This window comes from Bicyclus anynana, chromosome 12 (genome assembly GCF_947172395.1).
Source record: "Bicyclus anynana chromosome 12, ilBicAnyn1.1, whole genome shotgun sequence".
In the NCBI taxonomy this organism is placed as follows: domain Eukaryota; kingdom Metazoa; phylum Arthropoda; class Insecta; order Lepidoptera; family Nymphalidae; genus Bicyclus; species Bicyclus anynana.
The window spans coordinates 12,666,718-12,687,198 of NC_069094.1; the positions used below are offsets into that span (position 1 = coordinate 12,666,718).

The 20,481-nt window shown below is 34.8% G+C and overlaps 1 protein-coding gene across 1 annotated transcript in view; it reads right to left on the minus strand.

Annotated features, from left to right (window-relative positions):
• The window catches only part of LOC112053576 (corticotropin-releasing factor-binding protein), a 43,285-nt gene extending 23,083 nt beyond the window's left edge, over positions 1-20,202 (minus strand). The window contains exon 1 of the mRNA XM_024093035.2: positions 20,064-20,202. Coding sequence (XP_023948803.1) covers positions 20,064-20,132 — 69 coding nt within the window. The 5' untranslated portion in view covers positions 20,133-20,202. The remainder of the gene's footprint in view (positions 1-20,063) is intronic.
• Positions 20,203-20,481: the final 279 nt, after the last annotated feature.

Sequence of the window (20,481 nt, forward strand, 5' to 3'; positions counted from 1 at the left end):
AAAATATTACATGTCACGTTTTTTATTACATTTTCATAGGGTTGCTGCTGATTTATTTTCATGGATTTTCTAAGTAGATATCACTTTCTAAACTGGTAGTACTTATATAGGTTTTACCCACGGAATTATGAATATACTTTAGCATTCTATGTTATTTATGTAGCTTTACAATTTCAAAAAAAAAAACAGATTTTACTTTTTAAATTATTTATTGTAAAATAATCCCGCTATTATTTGTTTAGTTTTACAATGATATTATTATTACGTAGGTACTTAACTTAACTATCTACAGCTATTTTATTAACAACATATTATAAAAATAAAAAAGGAAATTATATTAAATTTCAATTATATCTAAAGACTCGGACGTCGTAGAATGTGTCCGAATCGATGTTCATTGGTAAAGTGGCCCGAAGGCTGGCAATATTGCCACGTTGTTTGGCAATACAAATTAATTAATCCTGCTAAAAACAAACATGCAAACAAACGTTTCAAGACCGTAAACACAATCGAAACACGTGTGTGTTAAAGCCAACTGCTATTTTATTAAAAATAATTTCGAATTGGGCTTCTTTAATAACATTTATTTATAACTTTTGTTATCTTTCATACTGGCTTTACACTGCTTTCTCTATTTAATTATTACATATTAATTTTATAACTTTCTTCTAACCTTCTTCTAAGCTTCTTCGTTATGTTCTTCCCTCAATAGGATTTGGCAGAATATCAGCGTTGTAGGTACTGTAAACTGTTGTACCTGCAACATTCTAGCTGATTCGGATCCATTTTATTGGCACAATACATTTAATTCTATATTATTTATATATTTGTAGCTATAAGTATCAAGATGTGTATTAGTTTTAAGTTTTCAGTGTTAACAAATAAAGTGTTTTCTATTCTATTCTATTCTATCAACACGGATATGTGAGTGAAGTGCTTTGAGCTATAGAGAATAACCCTTTGAACAGGCTTTGATCATTCACGCACGGGATGAAAAACATTTGGCAGCATCCAATAACGCTCAACACTACGGTGTATTTTTCGTAGGCGTATCTACAGGTTTAATATAAAACGTTTTTGTAAAAGAGCAAACACACAGACTGACGCGTCAAGCATAAAAAACCTCTTAGACTAGGCGCTCTGAGGAGTTGAATATGCATAATATGATGAGCGCATTCTGTTCACGGTTTTCAACTCGGAAAGCATGCAGATTATGAGTCTGGCTGTTGCCAGAATACATACAAATTTAAATACAAAGCAGTTTGTTCAGTCCATATACTCGATATTGAACGGGATGGGGTATAAAAAAAGTGGATCAACAGAGGCGTCTCTAACATATGTAGCCTTGATGCAATCATTAAGCACCCTCTAATAAGCACGCGATCAAAATGGAATACCTGCGTACAAAAATGTTAGCAAACTACGTTTACTTTGGGGCTTGATAGTGATGTGTGTAGGTATTGTTCAAGTATATTTATTTTATTATTTATTTATAATTATATACGGGCGGTGCTCCTCAAATCCGTCGCCCGGTCACAACAACAACTTACCTCCTAGTAACATGCATCATTATAATCTACATACTTTTCTAAATTCAAAACTGTGAGCAGAATGCGGTCCTCATAACTATTTTGCACACTCAATACCTCACAGCGCCTGGTCTATCTCTTTTTACGAGAAAAAATACAAACGAAATAACAAAATTCTTGCACATGACCGAAAAACATAAATGTCCTTTTACTCGTAGTGCAGTGGAGTAAAAAATACACATAGATTTATAGCCACCAGTATGGGATTTACAGTCAAGATAAAAGGCTTAGGTCAACATAGCAACACATCGTTGACGCAAATAGGCCACATACTTTCTCTTTATTCACAAATGGCACTTATCTAACTAATGTCTTACTATAAAATGTTAAGCCCAATGTTTTTTGATCCTTCCCGTATTTATTTAAAATTCACAACGGCCCTAAATGAGAGGCTTAACATAATCATACTTGAAACAGAATTCAGATTAGACGTTTATGAGGTTAGGTAACATTTAATTAATATCACGCACGTAACACGTGCCCAACAATTATTATGTCACTAGCAGAACCTCCGTGGTTTCACCTGCGTAGTTTTAATATGGATATAAAATAATATATGTTACTCACAGATGTAGCATTCCTTTGGCAAAAACATGCCCAGTAGTTTCGGAGCCTATTCGCAACAAACAAAGTGAAATGTCCTCTTTATAATGTTAGTACTAGGTACTCTCTAAGTATAAACAACTTAGACTTAGAGAGGCGTGATAGCCCAGTGGATGAGACCTCTGCCTCCCATTCCGCGGGGTGTAGGTTCGAACTATACTCTTTCAGGACAAAAATCTCTGAATGGATTTAGGGGAAGTTTTATCCCGGAAAAATCAATGTTCTGCGCGTTATTTGTAAACTGAATTTCGACTCGGGTGTCCGCTAGTCGTTTATAAACGAAATAAAATAATTTGAATTAGTTTAACCACACACCATAATATTCCTAGTAAGTTGATTCCCCGGTGCCTCGACCCACTTTAGCACTTAACAAAATGCTTTTAACTACATGAACTTTTAAACAAAATAGTATAAGCTTTTCAAATTTATTTACAGCAACAACAGCGTCAATAAACTGATTCAACTTAGAAAAATTTGAAAAATCCAAGAAGTTTAGTCAGCCTACGGATTTATTCTAAACTTACCAAAATGAATGATTTTAAACTTATTTCGTGATTGTTTATTATGAACATTTTTAAGACGACGAAATTTTTAATGTCGATATTTCGACCCACTTTTATGGATCGTGGTCACGACGGGACTGAAGTTGTGAGATGCGAAGTTGACATCAGGTATTAGGGGCAGATGTAGAATGTGATCAGCTATCGCAGACTTTTGCGGGTCGTTGTTTTTTATCCTAATAACAAAAAAAGCGATGTCGTGAGTGCGGTTTGCCTAAACAGAGAAGAACGTGAGGTTGTTGAAAAAGGAGAAAATAGAACAAGAAAGAGATCGATCCAGCTGCCCCTAACAGCTGCTGTCAACTTCGCATCTCGCAACTTCAGTCCCGTCGTGACCACGATCCATGCAACTGGGTCGAAATATCGACATTAAAAATATCGTCGTTTTATCGTGGTACTTACCAAATAAGATTTAAATAATTGCGTTGCACTTGCGTATTACGGGACACCCTGTATATGTACGCTTTATATACGCTCATAGACTGACGAACTTTAGCCTTTATAAAATTAGGTATGTTTAAATTATTTTTTAAAGTATATTTGTCATATCTATTAAATATGACCAATATTACCATTCTCGTGCAACTAGTCAGGAAAGACTGTATTAGGAGTGGGTACGACAATAGACCAACGGGGCGGGGATCGATCCACCACCCCTCGGTGAAGAGTCCGACCGCTTGTTGAGCTATTGAAAATCCTGTTACATTATCAAATAATCCATAAAATATTTTTTATTAAAAGGCTATGGACACTATGCACTTAATAAAATGTCCACGTGAAAAGTGCAGCACACATTTTAAAAGCATTGTATTACGAAGAATATGTTATAATAAAAATCTGAACGAGGCTAATGTAGGTACTTCTTCCACCTAATGGCTAAGCAACATCCTATTGTAAGATAAAATCGAACGTGGGCTTCAGAACGACCCTATTGTCATCCATTTACACCTACGAGCACAGAGTTAGGGTTAACGCACACTTGACGAGGCGCTGCCATACTAAATATGTATCGCAGCGCCTTGTTAAGTGAATTAATGTTAATGTTGTTAATATTATTATTTGATTACTACTAACGCCTGCGACTTCGTCCGCGTGGTAGTTTTTTATTCTTTACAAGTTAGCCCTTGACTACAATCTCACCTGATGGTAAGTGATGATGCAATCTAAGATGGAAGCGGGCTAACTTGTTAGGAGTAGGATAAAAATCCACACCCCTACCGGTTTCTACATGACATCGTACCGGAAAGCTAAGTCTCTTGGCGGTATGTCTTTGTCTGTAGTGTGGTAACTAGCCACGGCCGAAGCCTCGCACCAACCAAGAAATTTAACAGGTTTTATATAAAAAGAAAATAATATTGAGCGAAGGGAAGTTCGGACGTAATGGAATGCACATGAGTAATCTTATATGACTGACTTAACATAATAAACATTGTAAGTTTGATTATATGATTCTACTAGCTGACGCTGCGCGGTTTCATCCGCGTGGTTTCCGTTCCCATATGAATACTGGGATAATATGTAGCTTATAACATTTCTGAATAAGTGGGCTATCTAACACTGAAATAATTTTTCAAATCGGACCAGTAGTTCCTGAGATTGGCGCGTTCAAGTTAACAAACAAACAAACTCTTCAGCTTTATAATATTAGAATAGATTCCGCCTATTCGTCTACCCATTTCTAAATCCCCAAGGTTCGAACAATAGTTTCCACGACTTTTATTGCTTCGAAAACGAGCCGAAGTATAAATGGTTGAATTTGCGCGTTCTCTAAACTTGTAACAAAACTATTGGACGAATTGGTAACATTGTAGGGACCACGCGTGATTCAAACTATGGTATGACTACGATCATTAAAACTAAATGCGAATTTCTATCTATTTTACTGATGTACCTATTGAAAAGTACAAATAGTTTTTCACAAATTCAAATTTCACTTTGATTATTTAAGTGATTTAAGTGCCGTAAGTTGAAAATTTCAGCTGAGGCGATAATATTGGCGAATATTGCCGAAGATGCAAATTTATTTTCAGAAAGTGTATTTAAAGTGTGTTTACTCGCAAATGTATTATAAATCGTCGTATGACATACGTGCGCTTTGATAATTACAGCCTATGCGTCTTTACTACAGCTCTCGCCTTTGGCTCCAGCTGCAATATCGCCTCGGCTGTGATTTTCAACATACTGGACTTATACCATAATGTACTATAACTTAACTTAACTCTTACGGTACTTCTAATACGTCAATTCATTGGTTACTGTATAGTTTACTGTAATTTATTTCGTATGAATGAAAAATAAACAAATACAGGTATACGGACAACAATATATCTAGCCCCAAAGTTAGCTTATCCTGTGTTTTGGGTATTTCTATTGAGTATTGTAAACATCTGACTTTTTAAAAATAGATTTTATATCTATACTAATATTATAAAGCTGAAGTTTGTTTGTTTGATTGAACGCGCTAATCTCAGAAACTACTAGTCCGATTTGAAAAAATCTATCAGTGTTAGATAGCCGATTTATCGAGGAAGGCTATAGGCTATATATTATCCCCGTATTCCTACGGGAACGAGAACCTCGCGGGTGAAAACGCGCGGCTTCAGCTAGTACTACATATAAATACTTATATAACGTTAAAATACTCACACTTGTAACACAAATACTTCCCAGTTGTGGGAATCGTACCCAAAGCCGTGAATATATAAAGCACTGAAGTAAGGGTCGGGTCACTCTTTATTGTACCACGAGGCCGTCAATAACAAAAATATACCTTAACTTAACTACAATAAAGTTCCCAATGTCCCAAGTCAGAGAATAGGTGCTAGGCAAATCTTCTAAAATATGTATAAATCTATTATACTTTTTCAGCTCAGCTAGCTAGCTATTAGATAGCTAGTATGTACTCTTATAAACAGTACCTACTGCACTTTAGTATATCATATTTTTACGTAAATATCGTTACTAATAATATATTTTACGTTTTCAGAATAAATCACCAATTATTTTCACGTATGATCGACTCTTCAGCGCTTTAAATCCGACGATCCGTTATTGTATTTCACGCTATTTATATAAAATGTACAGTAAAATATTTAAAAGGAAATACTATACTGAAATTCTGAGTTAAGCTAAAAGGACGCCTACTCAAAATCTATTCACAGCGACTACAATACAGAGAAAAATCCTGTGATGGGCACACCTACGTAATTTTGTAAAGCTTTAAGCATAGATTTATAACTCATAGATAGTCTCAGGATTCGTAAGCCGTTTTATGTACCCTGCCAATGGGAGCCCTTGACGCATCGTTGCGCTACGATAAGTATACGCTTGTGCGTGTGGCGGAAGCTAAATTAGCTCTTACGCTCACATAGCCTAGAAGTAGCTTACGTTAGGAGAGAAAAATTGTTAGGTTTTGCGGGTCTATAGATTATTAGTCTAAGGCTTTAAGTTTCTTAGCTCATGATCCTACTATAGATACAACAGGCAGTCATGGAGTTTGGATCACGTGGCTTTCAGAAGTAGCAGGTATATGTACCTGCTACTTCTCAAAAAAACATTCAAATAAAAACCCTATTTTTATATTTTTATCGGTTCGTCCGTCCGTTATTAGTGCGTCCAAGCAAACAAATAAACAAGTTCTTCAGCTTTATAATATAAGTGTAGATTCTTACGGAAACGGGAACTACGCCGGTGAAATCACGGGGAATCTGCTAGCATTGACGTGCACTTTATGGATGCATAAATGCACTGCCTAACCTGAGAACTTGAGTTCGAAGTTCGAACCTATGTACATTCCTCCTCTAGTTAAAACCTAGTGCACGCCGCTGTTTGACAGTACCTACAATGAAAGTTCTTAAGGAAAGCTGAAATCCGCCAACACAAGTTCTATTCACGGCTAGGCTAGTACAATATGATTCGTTCAAAGTCTGACATTGATATTGGATAGTTATTGTATGAAAAGGTGTATTTCAATTCGTATATATTTCTATACACAGGTTTAATTTTATAAGGCAACTTTCTCCAGAAGATGACTGCTTTACCAGAAAGACAGCCTTTGTACTGTTTTGTTACTACATCGTATATTAAAAAAAAAAGATTTAAGAAATATGCAATTAATATTAAACCGAAATAAACAAACACAACTTAATACGTAGAACAGGTAATCTCACATGAAAGTGCATCAGTATTATCTGTACCCGAAAATTAATGAAAACACACACCCGCTATTCAGCTTACATTCTCACGAAAGAGAGAATAAAAGAGATCTTCTATTTTGCAAGACTACTTATCTTTTCTTCTTCTTCTTTAAGAGCGCGCAGCACGTCGGTACGATATGGATAAAATTCGAAGCGCTAGCGAGACACCGAATTATGACTTTCACGTGAGTGAAAAGCACGGAGCGATTGACGCGCGACGCAAATTTTATGACGTGAGCGCCAAAACCATTTTAACCTAATTGCAAGTAAATTAAACAACATAACGAAAAACAAAATGGCCATGTTCAAGATATATACCTAATTTTCTATACAAAACAAAAATGTAAGAAAATAAGTTTGTATTTCCTGAGATTGAAAGCAAAATGTGAGCAAAACATGTATTTTTCAAAAAAATAAACTATTGAGAAAAGTTTTACAAATTGTGTATTTTGTATAGTCATAACGAAGCTAACACTTTGAAATATCATTTACCCAAATATCAGGCTCCTAACTTTTCCAGAATCTGAGATCCAGAACCATTTGTAACCACCAAATTACATATTGCACACTCTTAAGAAGTGAAAGAAAAATATTTCATGAAGCCAGTTTTAAAATTTAAACGCTGTAACAAATGACTTTTACTATGGTCGAATAAATAAAAGTATGCAGCTGGGACGCACGCTGCTAGCAGTCCCGCTGGCTAATTAATTACACCCCTGGGTACTACACGTAGTAATAAATGCTCAGAGAACCGCTCTCTACATTATTAGCTGAGAAAAATATCATCTCATACTACTGTACTGTACTGTACTGTACTGTATGTTGAATACTGCAGGCGATGCCTCATTAGTGTGTGTGGTAAACAAAAAAAATAAACCTTGGCTGAGTTTGTTGTGGATTCTTGTCAGACCGAGGCGCTTTGGAACCCTCGTAACTTCAATTTTAAGTTTTCGACTTCAATTACCATCATTAAAATCATGACATAAATTTTCAAAAGTGCTTGTAAATTAGGCCTAATTGAAATAAATGAAAATTGAATTTGAATTTTGAATTTGACTATGTGTCGTTGCAACGGGGCAACGCATTAAATGCCACATTTGCGTCGCAGTGACACACGACGTTGCAGCGCTAGAAGGCGATGCACGCACAAAGACAGTCTTAACAATGCATGCAAAACAAATGACGTCCGACGTCCGTTGTAACGTCGCCTGGGACGTTACGACGCTTTAATGTAGCTTACCATTTAATTATTTTTGTACTTAAATATTGTATTATGTAATAATAACCAGTGCACAGTAAAACCAACTGTTCGTGTTGCACTATGGTTAGGCTTAATTGAAATGTGTTTTTTGTTGAATAATAAATAAATAAATAAATGTATCGGTAACGATGCAGTGTCGACGTAACGGAGCTAGGACTATGCAACGTAAAGCAACGCATTGATGGTTTCTCGCCATTATGTGCTCTTGGTACAGTTTGATTATTAAATGTTTCTAAAGTTGTTTACTTTAACTTCTTGAGTCCTTGGAGGATTTTCATAACCTAATCATTTAATCGTGCCATATGAGTGTTTTTCCAAATCACTCTCCATCTTCAGTGGAGTAGCTAAATTCGGATCACTTTATGCGATGATCTTGTAGGCACGCAACATATCTATAGTATGAAATATCATTGGTTGAGAGCCAAATTCAGAATATTATTAAAAGAAAAGGATAAAATAATTTACTGAACGCGGGTTGAATATTATTTGGTTATCCAGATATGTGGGGTTGTTACGGGCTATATAAGGGATGACATTTCAATAAACTAGCGAATTTTATTATTATCCCCAAAACGTGTCCTTTTATTAAATTATTAGGAATTTATATCGTCCTTTTATATGGACTTTCTTGGATGAGACTTGTTTTCCCTTTTTTTAACCACCCACGCAAAAAGAGGGGCTGTCTGTCTGTCAGTCTGTCTATGGCTCCATAGCCGCAGAACGGATGATGTGATTTTGATTTAGTTTTTTTTTGCATTAAAGGTGACTTATGTGCAATTGTTCTTAGACATGTTTGATGAAAAACGGTTCAGCCGTTTAAAAGTTGTGGGGTGTGAAAGTGGGTAAGAACCGAATGTGTCACATTTTTTTTTAAATTTCATATTGAATTTTTATTTTGTACTCATTAGGTAAATAAAACATTTTATTATTATAATTAAATGAAAGCGCACTGAAAGAGAATATTGATGAGTTAATCGAGAGTGTTATTAGCTTCGTTTGATGAGAAAAATGGTGCTTGGAAAATTGCGACATGAAAATCCGATTGCTCATATTGAAAATAAAAATAAACAACTTGCTTTGATCCAGCTCACATATGATGATAAAAATAATTTCTATCATAAAAGTCTTTAGGGGTTTTCGAAAATTTTCAATTTTATGTTATTTAACAAAATTGCATAGCTAATAAATTAACTGCATATAAAAAACTGCGGATTGGAACATAGAGAATTAAAAAATGTATGGACGTTTTCTCACGATATTTTACTTCACTGTTTGAGACACGTGATATTTAATTTCTTAAAATACACATAACTGAGGAATTGGGGGTGTATGAACAGGACCGGATTCAAATCTTAGTCTTTGCCTGGGAAGCATTGTCGTTCGTTATGTCATCGTCAGGTTCGTAAAGCAACATAGTAGTAGGTAACATTACACTGAAATTAAGCAAATAAAGAATCGATTTTTTTTATCGATTTTATTTATCGATTTGATTTATAACGACATTTAGATTCTTGCAGGCCACTATTTGTAAATTTACGCGTTCTGATATATATTGGATTGGTTGTTAGATAAATCTTTTTATTCAGTAAATGAATTTTTATAGTAATGTTATTTGTTCCTAGACTAATTGCATGCCAGAGATGGTCGAATACATTGTATAATATTGTTTATGTATTCAGCAAATAAAGAAATTGAAATTGAAATTGAAAAGTTACAACCCAAGGTCTAAACCGTTGAGCGGTAGAGTACTGGAGGCCTAATAGGAAGGGCCTTTGAAAGGAATACAAAATATGTTATAAAATATTTCACTCGTTCTGTTGTTACAAGCCTTTCGACTCTGTCTTTTTATTATTTCCCAGAGGAAAAATTTTTCAGCTGTGTTCATGTTTGTCTTAAGTAAATAATATATTTCGTTTCATGGAATATTATGAAAAATATGCTAAATGAAAATTTCTTTACCTAAAAATAGTATATCTATGTCTAATTTGAAAAAAGTAATAAAGTAGATCTTTTGTAAACGAATCCGTTATTTAATATTAAAGAAAAATGATGACGTATGTTAGATAGGTACGTATTTTAATATATTATTCAAAGAGCTTATTTTATATTGTGTAAGTAAGTAAGTATCTACTGTTAGGTACTTTTCTACGTGTACCTACACTTAGATACGCACTACAATTTAGCATTTAATTTATTCTCAATTCTCTTCAAAATAGAAATGAGGTAGGTAACTCACAAGTTTTTCATATACACGCGCTTATAAGATTAGAAATTGCTATAAATTTGTAAAGCAATGTACAGGGTGTCCAAAAATGTTATATCAATCATAAAATCAACGCTTAAGTCATTTTTGGTCGACAAAATTGCACTGAGAGTAGGGATTTTTGAATTTTGGAGAAAAAATAATATATAACTTTAAAATCGTAAAATTTCGGCTAACATGTATATTGCGTTATTTTAGTAGGCTTCGATGTCAGCTATCTAAAGTATGTTGTACTATTTACGGAACAACCTGTATATGTATATTGTATATCTCTGAATAATATAAACTATATAAACCTTCATTGTTTTAAAACAGATTACAAATTTAGCAGCGTCTGTCTGTCGGTTCTCAATAAACTCTAAACTACTGTGAGTACTTTCATGAGGTTTTCATCAACAGATAGATCAGGATTTATCAATGACGTATAACGTAAACCTGGGTTGTACTAAGGTACATCCAAGTGTCGAAGTGCTTGTACGACAACGCCAATATGTCAGTCCGTATTCAGATTTAGACTACGAGGCCAATTCAGTTGCAGCGAGGAGTGCGTCAGGGAGATGTGATCTCTCCGAAGCTATTTACCTCCGTATTGGAAGAAGTGTTCAAGCTTCTGGACTGGGACGGACTTGGCATCAAATGAATGGCGAGTTGGGCCGCTTTCGGGAAACTTCGCGATATCTTTTCATCCGAAATTCCTCAGTGTCTGAAGACAAAAGTCTTCGAAAAGTGTGTGTTGCCAGTGATAAATTTGTGTGAATCACTTAAAATATAAGAATGCTAGTTCAATTGACACAAGTGGACGATAGAAATGTTTGTTGAAAACGATAGGAAAGGGCAAGTGGCAATTGAAAGCGATTAAGTAAGAGAAACTGCTATTTAAAACGATGTTTCCGGGCTATTTTTAGAACTACTTAATTGTTTCTATAGAATTTCACGAAGAAGAAATGCATCTGTTGTCCTTTTTAAAATTAATATGTATTAAAACTATATTTGCCTTATTAATCTTTATTTAGTAGCCATGATAGCCCAGTGGATACGACCTCTGCCTCCTATTCCGGAGGGTGTGGTTCCGAATCCGGTTCGGGGTAATTCTCTGCGTATGTGAAGTCTGCCAAACCGTTTTGGGCCAGCGTGGTGGACTAAGGCCTAACCCCTCTCATTCTAAGAGGAGACTCGAGCTCAGCAGTGAGCCGATTATAGGTGGATCAAAAAAAAACCTATTTTTGCCTTAGTTACCCCAAATTTGAATATGACTTTAACGATTTTGTTAATCAATTTTGTTATATTTTGTAATAATTTTTCTCTTAATTTTCAGATCAAGGGGGCGGGAGCAACCTTCACCAAGTCAAACAAACAATCAAATCTTTCCTCTTCATAATATTAGTAAAGATAAAGATTTTACATGCACTTAGCGATATTCTACCCCATCTATTTTAGTACCAAAATCTTACCACCTACGTAGGATTATATGGAGGGGAATTTATTGGCAGTAATTTTCTCTCCCACGCAGTTGTACAGGGGATACTCGTAATAACAAAAACTATCATTCTCAGATCACTCCGTAAATGGGAGATCTATAATCTTGGAATGTCAGAAGCACTTGGTATTGAGGTAGAGAATATGATATAGGTGATGAAACGCTGCTTTAGTCACCTGAGAGAAGTCCTAAAAACTCTTTTATCAGGCGGTGATAAGTTGCTTGTTTTAAATAGCTAGGTCATATGCTTGCAGGCAAAATAATTTATAATCTGATTATTATTATTTTTTTATTCTCTACAAATATTTGACTACAATCTCACCTGATGGTAAGTGATGATGCAATCTAAGATGGAATCGGGCTAACTTGTTAGGAGTAAGATGAAATTCCACACCCGACACGGTTTCGGTTTCTACACGACATCATACCGGAACGCTAAATCGCTTGGCGGTACGTCTTTGTCCATAGGGTGGTAACTAGCCACGGCAGAAGCCTTCCACCAGCCAGACCTGGACCAATTAAGAAAACCTCAATTGGCCGGGGATCGAACCCAGGACCCCCGTCTTGTAAATGTACCGCGCATACCATTGCGCCACGGAGGCCGTCAAAAAATATTCATGTCGATTGTCGTCGATTTTACGAGATGTTTTTAGTAACCTCTTAAATCTTAGAAGCTAAGTTTTACCTTTGTATTGTTAAATTGAACACAAATTATGTAACCTAACTTAGAATCGTTATCAACCCATATTCGGCTCACTGCTGAGCTCGAGTCTCCTCTCAGAATGAAAGGGGCTAGGCCAATAGTCCACCACCCTGGCCCAATGCGGATTGGCAGACTTCACACACACGCAGAGAATTGAGAAAATTCTCTGGTATTTAGGTTTTCTCACGATGTTTTCCTTCACCGTTTGAGACACGTGATATTTAATTTCTTTTAATGCACATAACTGAAAAGTTGGAGGTGCATGCCCCGGACCGGATTCGAACACCCTCACCCTCCGGAATCGGAGGCGGTGGTCATATCCACTGGGCTATCACGCATATTAACTTAAAATGATGAACTAAAATAAGGTCTAATAACGAAGTCAATAGCTACAAAATCTCTAATTTGTCTCTTTCAAACAGTGTTGTGCTATAGATATATTTTACTTTACTTTTTCTCTGATGATATCCAGTTTCAATATTTATAAAGTACAACATTCATTCAAAGTTTTAATTATGTGAATACGAACTGTGTTAATTATGCGAACGTCCATAAAAAACACTTAAATTAAATTTGGGTAGCGGTCACTTTCTAAATTAATTTCCAAGTTCATTAAGCTTTGGATTTTATACAGTCCTCCTGAGCTTTATTTTGAGTTTCCCTAATATAATGTTAGCTCCCTATCATGTTCTTTATAAAGCTATTAACATTCGTAATCCTATTAAGATTATTATGGAGTCCTTTTATTACTCAAAGAATTATTGCTTCTCTGGGGATATAATTTTGTGGCGTGCATGGTTTATACCAGGGTAGGCATTAAGCAAACTATTATTTACGTTTTAATGCTGTGTTAATTACACAGAAACTTTACAAATTAGGAAATCCCTAATGTAATATAAATACTAGTCTAGGCGGCTGTTTATGCCTAGGTACTTGCCTATACAAAGTGCTGATATACTTTATTGATCTATTAAGTAGGTAAACTTTTATTTTAATGTAAAAATTTCTTCTCAAGTCCTCTCGTCAAGGGTTGCCTGATAGAGATTGCTTATAACAATAAGGCCACCTTTGCATGCTTATTCTTAGTTTAAACTAGCTGACGCCGCGCGGTTTCACCCGCGTGGTTCCCGTTCTCGTAGGAATATGGGGATAATATATAGCCTATACAATTCCTCGGTAAATGGGCTATCTAACACTGAAAGAATTTTTCAAATCGAACCAGTTATATATAAAATTTATAATCTATACTATAATAGTAGTATAGATTATAAATTTTATTTTGTACTAGCGGACGCCCGCGACTTTGTCTGCGTGAAACCCTACTACTACACCTACCCGTACCCTACCCTACCCCTACCATACCCCTATGGTAGGGATCATGCGATGGCGATGGAAGCTGAAAAAATGGAGTAACTTCTCCCGTTTTCTCAACATTTCCCTTCACTGCTCTGCTCCTATTGACGGTAGCGTAATGAAAAGTATACATTAACTTGCCCAGAAGTATGAAGAATAATTGTACTAAGTTTCCTTAAAATCCGTCAAGTAGTTTTTGTTTCTATAACGAACATACCATGCGACGGAAGCTTAAAAAATTGAGTAACTTCTCCCGTTTTCCTGACATTTCCCTTCACTGCTCTGCTCCTATTGACGGTAGCGTAATGAAAAGTATACATTAACTTGCCCAGGAGTATGAAGAATAATTGTACTAAGTTTCCTTAAAATCCGTCAAGTAGTTTTTGTTTCTATAACGAACATACCATGCGACGGAAGCTTAAAAAATTGAGTAACTTCTCCCGTTTTCCTATTATTTCCCTTCACTGCTCTGCTCTTATTAATCGTAGTGCGATGAAAAGTATACTATAACCTGCCCAGGAGTATAAAGAATAATTGTAAGAAGTTTCGTTAAAATCCGTCGAGTAGTTTTTGTTTCTATAAAGAACATACAGACAGACAGACAGACAGACAGACAAAAATTTTACTGATTACATTTTTGGCAACAGTATCGACCACTAATCACACCCTGATAGTTATTTTGGAAATATATTTCATGTACAGAATAGACCTCTCTACAGATTTATTATAAGTATAGATTTCTGTGTGCAACTGCCCTGCGGGGTGAAAATTAACATAGAAAACATCTTGGAATAAAGTTAAGCTCATTATTTCAAAGCGTGAAACGGGACTCGAACCTAGGTCTTCGTGATCCAAAGCCACATATGCTAACCATTGGACCATAATGGTAGCTTAAAGTAAGTAGATATTAAAAGGAAATTCCCCTTGTAATATTTTAGCAAACAACTTCAATGTATTAAAGTAATGAGAAAACGTCAAAAATGTTTACCAACCCTGCCCATAGGCATGAATATTAAATTTATACGTAAATAATTTTCTTTATTGTGAGTATTACCAATTGTGAAACGATTAAAAACAGCTTTGAACTCGGAAAGTATGTTTTTTCTTCATTGTAATATGTTCTTTTTTTAACAGCCCAAAAATATCATGGTGCAACTGCAGGGGTAACGCATCTTTGATTTTTTGGATTTCGGAACTATTTATTAATTTCATTAGTTCATATTAAGTAACGCCTTTATTATGTGTTAGGAGTCACTTTTTTACATAATTACTATACTAACAGTATTGTTTCATACGAATCGCCTTCTTGGGGAAGTGGTTAACCCGTGTGGTTTAAGATCACAGGGTTCGAGGGTTCAAGGATCCGAGGGTCCGATGATCTCAGGATCCGAAGGTCCGAGTCCTATGGGTCCTATAGTAGTCTATGTAATACTAATATTTTTTTCTTTTAATCATTTTTCACGAAAATTCTCAGTTCCTAGAGGTTACACCCTGGTCATTATCAGTAACATCCAATAATCATCATTATCAACCCATATTCGGCTTACTGCTAAGCTCGAGTCTCCTCTCTGATCTGAGAGGAGATAGCCGAATAGTCCACCACGCTGGCCCAATGCGGATTGGCAGACTTCACAAACGCAGAGAATTAAGAAAATTATCTTATTTAATTTCTTAAAATGCACACAACTGAAAAGTAATCCAATAATAGTCGTTAAAAAATTTACATTATCTACCTCAATTGAACTTGAGCTCCATATCTCTCTAGTAGCTCTCTATTGCGAGGTAGGCCACGACCTATCGTGTCTTATTAGAAAAGCCTTATAATGTACCTACTAATAGTACTTAATTACAGTTAATAATAAATATTATAACATCTTGGTTGTAATACAGCTATGCTGCATTTGAATTCATTCAGTGGTTTCAGCATGATGCCCGAATAACAAAAAAACACGGACAGACGGACAGACAAAAAATCGGAAAAAAAATATTTTTAGCTTCAGTAAGTCCCCCATCAAAAAATTTCAATATATCTTCAATGTACAAAATGTACAGAATTCGTATTATAAGTATAGATTCTAGATGGCGCTGGCGTACGTTATGCCACGGTAACGTTTGGTGTTACAAATGGTATAAGTAAAATCTCAAATTACGAATAAATGTATATAATTCGACCAGTTTTATTATAAGTATAGATCTTCATTGTAAATAAAGCTATGCCCAAATGCGCCAGAGTTCCAATACCTACTTGGAAATATCAAGTAGTTATCTATAATCTGATAACTCTACAGTTACAGTACAGTTTGTTTAAGCATAGATTACTGTACTCGACACACTATCTACTCATACTACTCATTATTTAACTATAGTATAGTAGTAGTAGGTACCCGATATAGTTTGTCAATAAACACAACTCATAATAAAACTATTATACTCTTAGTGTCGCCGCACACGACAGTCACAAACGCCGCTACAAGATGCAAGAAGGGGCCACAAAAGTAGCTGAAGTGCGCGACAGCCACTTGTGGTCTATGGCTGCTACTCTTTTAACCCATTCGTGCAGTATCATAAACGCGCGAGTAGCGTTTTGTGACGGCGTTTAGTGGCCGGTGCGGGCTACAAGAAGCGAGCAGTGACGATTGTGGCGGCCACTGGCGTCAACCGTGTGCGGCGAGTTCACATAAAATGAATGAAAACTACAGGAAATATGCTGGTAGCGTTTGTGGTTTTGTGGTTGTGGTGGCCCGTGTGTGGGAGCCCTTAGGAGATAAACACGTCTATAAGTGTATATTGACCCCACCCTACTATAAAATGTCGTCATTATTTTATCAATTACTACGTGGAAGGCCGGAAATGTTCACTACTAACTTTATATTGACTTACTCGTAAAACCCACGTATAATCGTAATGTTTACTTTTAATTAATGTTTAACTACATCTACTGGAATAAATTGTAGAAATCCCTTTGGATAGTGATGTTCTACTGAATTCTTTTGAAGTATGAATGGTTTATGAGGCTGTGATAGACCTTCGTTAATTTATAAAAGAAAGTTGTGAACCAATCTCAATGGAGACTTTTACCCTCAATAGCTCAACGTTAAAGCGGCTGGATTAACGCTGAAAGTTCATGGGGTCGATTCCCGCTTGGTAGACTATTGTCGTATCCACTCGTACCTACTTGAAATGGAATCTATGTTTGTTTGTTTGTTTGTTTGATTGAACGCGCTAATCTCAGGAATTACTGGACCGATTTGAAAAATTTAGTGTTAATACTGAAATTTTTTTTCAAATTAGTCTAGTAGTTCCTGAGATTAGCGCGTTCAAGTATACAAACATATACAAACTTTTCAGTTTTATAAAATTAGTATAGATTATTTAATCGCCGTCTTACAGCAATTTTGTGCTAACTTATAAATTACCAATTTTCATTTACAATTATAATCAAAGTACCACACCTTTCCAGGTAATTTCAAAGCTTTGCTAAAGTTAAGGCTTACATGTGAATTATTAAATTATTAATTTCATATTCTGTGTGTAACGTAAAAGTAAATATACGATAACGGGTAAGTATGATGTTCTAACGAGTCTCAGAATGTTTTTGACATATCTATTCCTAGCGGACGCCCGCGACTTCGTTCGCATGAAACCCTACCCTACTCCGACTCTACAGCTACCATACCATACAGAGGGTTGAGTAGGGACTCAACCCTACCCTACACATAACCTACTCCTACCCTAAAGATATATAGTATAGAAGATAAGAAATTAATTCAGATTATACATTTTTGGTTACGTAGCAATTTAGATCAACCTCAGAAAGATTGAAAGATGTGAAAAATCCAAATTATTGATAAGACTAGTAGATACGAATGGAATTAATTTATAAGGCCCGCAATCCTTTCTATAAAAGCGAATTATCCCACAGTACAAAGTATGGATAGGTACCAATTTTCAATTACAATAATTTAAAAAAAAACTATTTTCTGTAAAGCTATGAAAACAATTTTATTACTTTTTTTGAAGCTATTGTCGAGCAAGTTGAAAAAAAGTAATGTTTTGTGATTGAACATAATTTATTATATTAAATTGATTATAATACACAAAATCTTCCTGTAAAATCGATTTTTTATACGAACTTTATAGGTTAACTAAAATCATTCCTGATATAGAGCAATGGTGAGGTTGGAGCAAGCACGCCTAGTAAATTATAAATATCTATTCACTCTTGCCTTGAAGGAGCACAAATCATACGTTGCAGGAAGTCACGCCGGAAGGGTATTCCACATCATAGCCTTCTGATTGGAAACTCTTTCCATTTCCTCAGTCGGTATATTTTTTAACTTACAAAACGACAGACTACTTAACTTTAATTTAATAAAAAGCGAAACTCCGTTTTAATTACTAGGATAATAAAAGAGAAAAATACTGAAAGGTCAGAAAAATTTCCGAGAGTATAATTTTTTTTTAACCACAAAAACGACGGCATACAATTCCTGATTAAATTATTCGAAGCCGTATTGTTTTGCGGTTATCAAAATAATTAACAAGTGGCCTGTTTTTGTGGTTGGTACAGGCTTTAATTTAGTCATACAATAAATAATATTTTCTTTTGTTATTTTCTACTTAACCAGACAAATCTTACGAGATATCATTAATTATGACATGATTTTTCATGATCAATAGAAAATATCTAACAATTACGCTCTTTACTTGGAAGATTGACTCGACCCTTTAAATCTGCTACCTTCTAAAGCAACCACGTTCTAAACTCCATAATTAGCTTCTGTATTTATCTATGATAGGAGCATATTATTAATAGTTATCACCATACCGGCAAAGACGTACCGCCAAGCGATTTAGCGTTCCGGTACGATGTCATGTAGAAACCGAAAGGGAGTGTAGATTTTCATCCAACTCATATCAAGTTAGCTCGCTGCCATCTTAGATTGCATCATCACTTACCATCAGATGAGATTGTACTCAAGGGTTAACTAGTAAAAGATTAAAAAAGCAAGTTTGTTTGTAACATTCCCGATGGTCCGCGCGGGCCGGGGGGCGTGTAGCGATGAATGAATCAACTTGCCAAGCTATAGAGATTAATACGTAAAAAAAATACACTTCGGACCGTAAATATGAAACTCGGAACACACGTATAAAATAATTCTAAACAAAAATTAATAATTTTCAGTATACGAGTATGAAATAAATAAATAAAATAATTTAAAATTTTGAAGAGCTTTTGAACACAAACGCTTGCTTTGTGAGTAGATTTTAATCATATTTTTATTAATTTTTTTATTTTTTTACCAAATCTCTAAAAAAATTGAAAAATCCAGTATTCTCAAATTTTAGAAGATTTTCGAATATAATTTAAAGAGGCAAATGTTTTTTAAAAAGACTGGTCCATAGCTGATTATGACAATATATCCATTGTTTAAGTAATTACTTTGAAGTAATTTAAGCTACGGAAAAGGGATAAGAGTAATTTATTTTGAAAGCCGCATCACAATTTGGCATCTCGTCTTTAAGCCTGTGAAAACATAATTTAAAAGTAATTAACTTTAATTAGAACCTTTTTATAATAAAAAGAGTGTTTAGTGGTAGATAATAATTAAAAATTAAGAAAAGGTAAGTACGAGTTAAAATTGAAATATGGATTTTATTTCTGGTCTTAATTTCAACTTCCTTTTCTGGTACGATTTTGTATTTATAGTAATTGTATAAATTTAATAGTAAAATTAATGAATATCTAATACTTTTTACAACACACAATTAATAATTTTGTACTTAATTTGTGTGTATATTTATTTGCCTATCTTAACGAGCAAGTAGAATTTAAGCTGATGTTTAAAAAATAATGTTTAATAATTTTTTTAGTAGTGAAAACTATTTCCTGGATTTTCAATACATATCCACCTACTATTTGCTTTTTAACGATTACTTACTTTTGTAAGATTTATGATAACTTTATAACAATGTAAATATTATTTTACAATTTGTAAAAAATAACTTTTTACTTCTTATTTATGATAAAATAAATTATGTTAAACAAAAAACTTACCGGCAAAAGTAAGCCTTCGATGCCATTGCACACCAGCACAGCCGCGGCGAGGTACAAAAATACTTTCATTTTGAAAAAAAAAAGTTTTCACAAAGTTCTCACTGATAACTTGCCGAGTTTAACTGTGACGTCGGCTTCAGACAAATTGTGAATGGGGCGGCTTTCCCACTCCCTTTATAAGCGTTCCAAATGCTCTGCGCAAACTCCGATGCGTTTGGTCCTCAGCCAAGCAACTTCACTTTAAAAACCTTCTGAACCTCTTTAAAACAACTTTTTGGAAGAAAATCACTTTATACTGAATAATGTTATAAAAAAAAAACATTCAAAATCTGCAGGTCTTACGGTCTAAAAAACTTTTTAGGCTTCACTTTATCTTGAAGAGATGAAATGCTTACTTTATAAAGCTTTCAAATTCTGT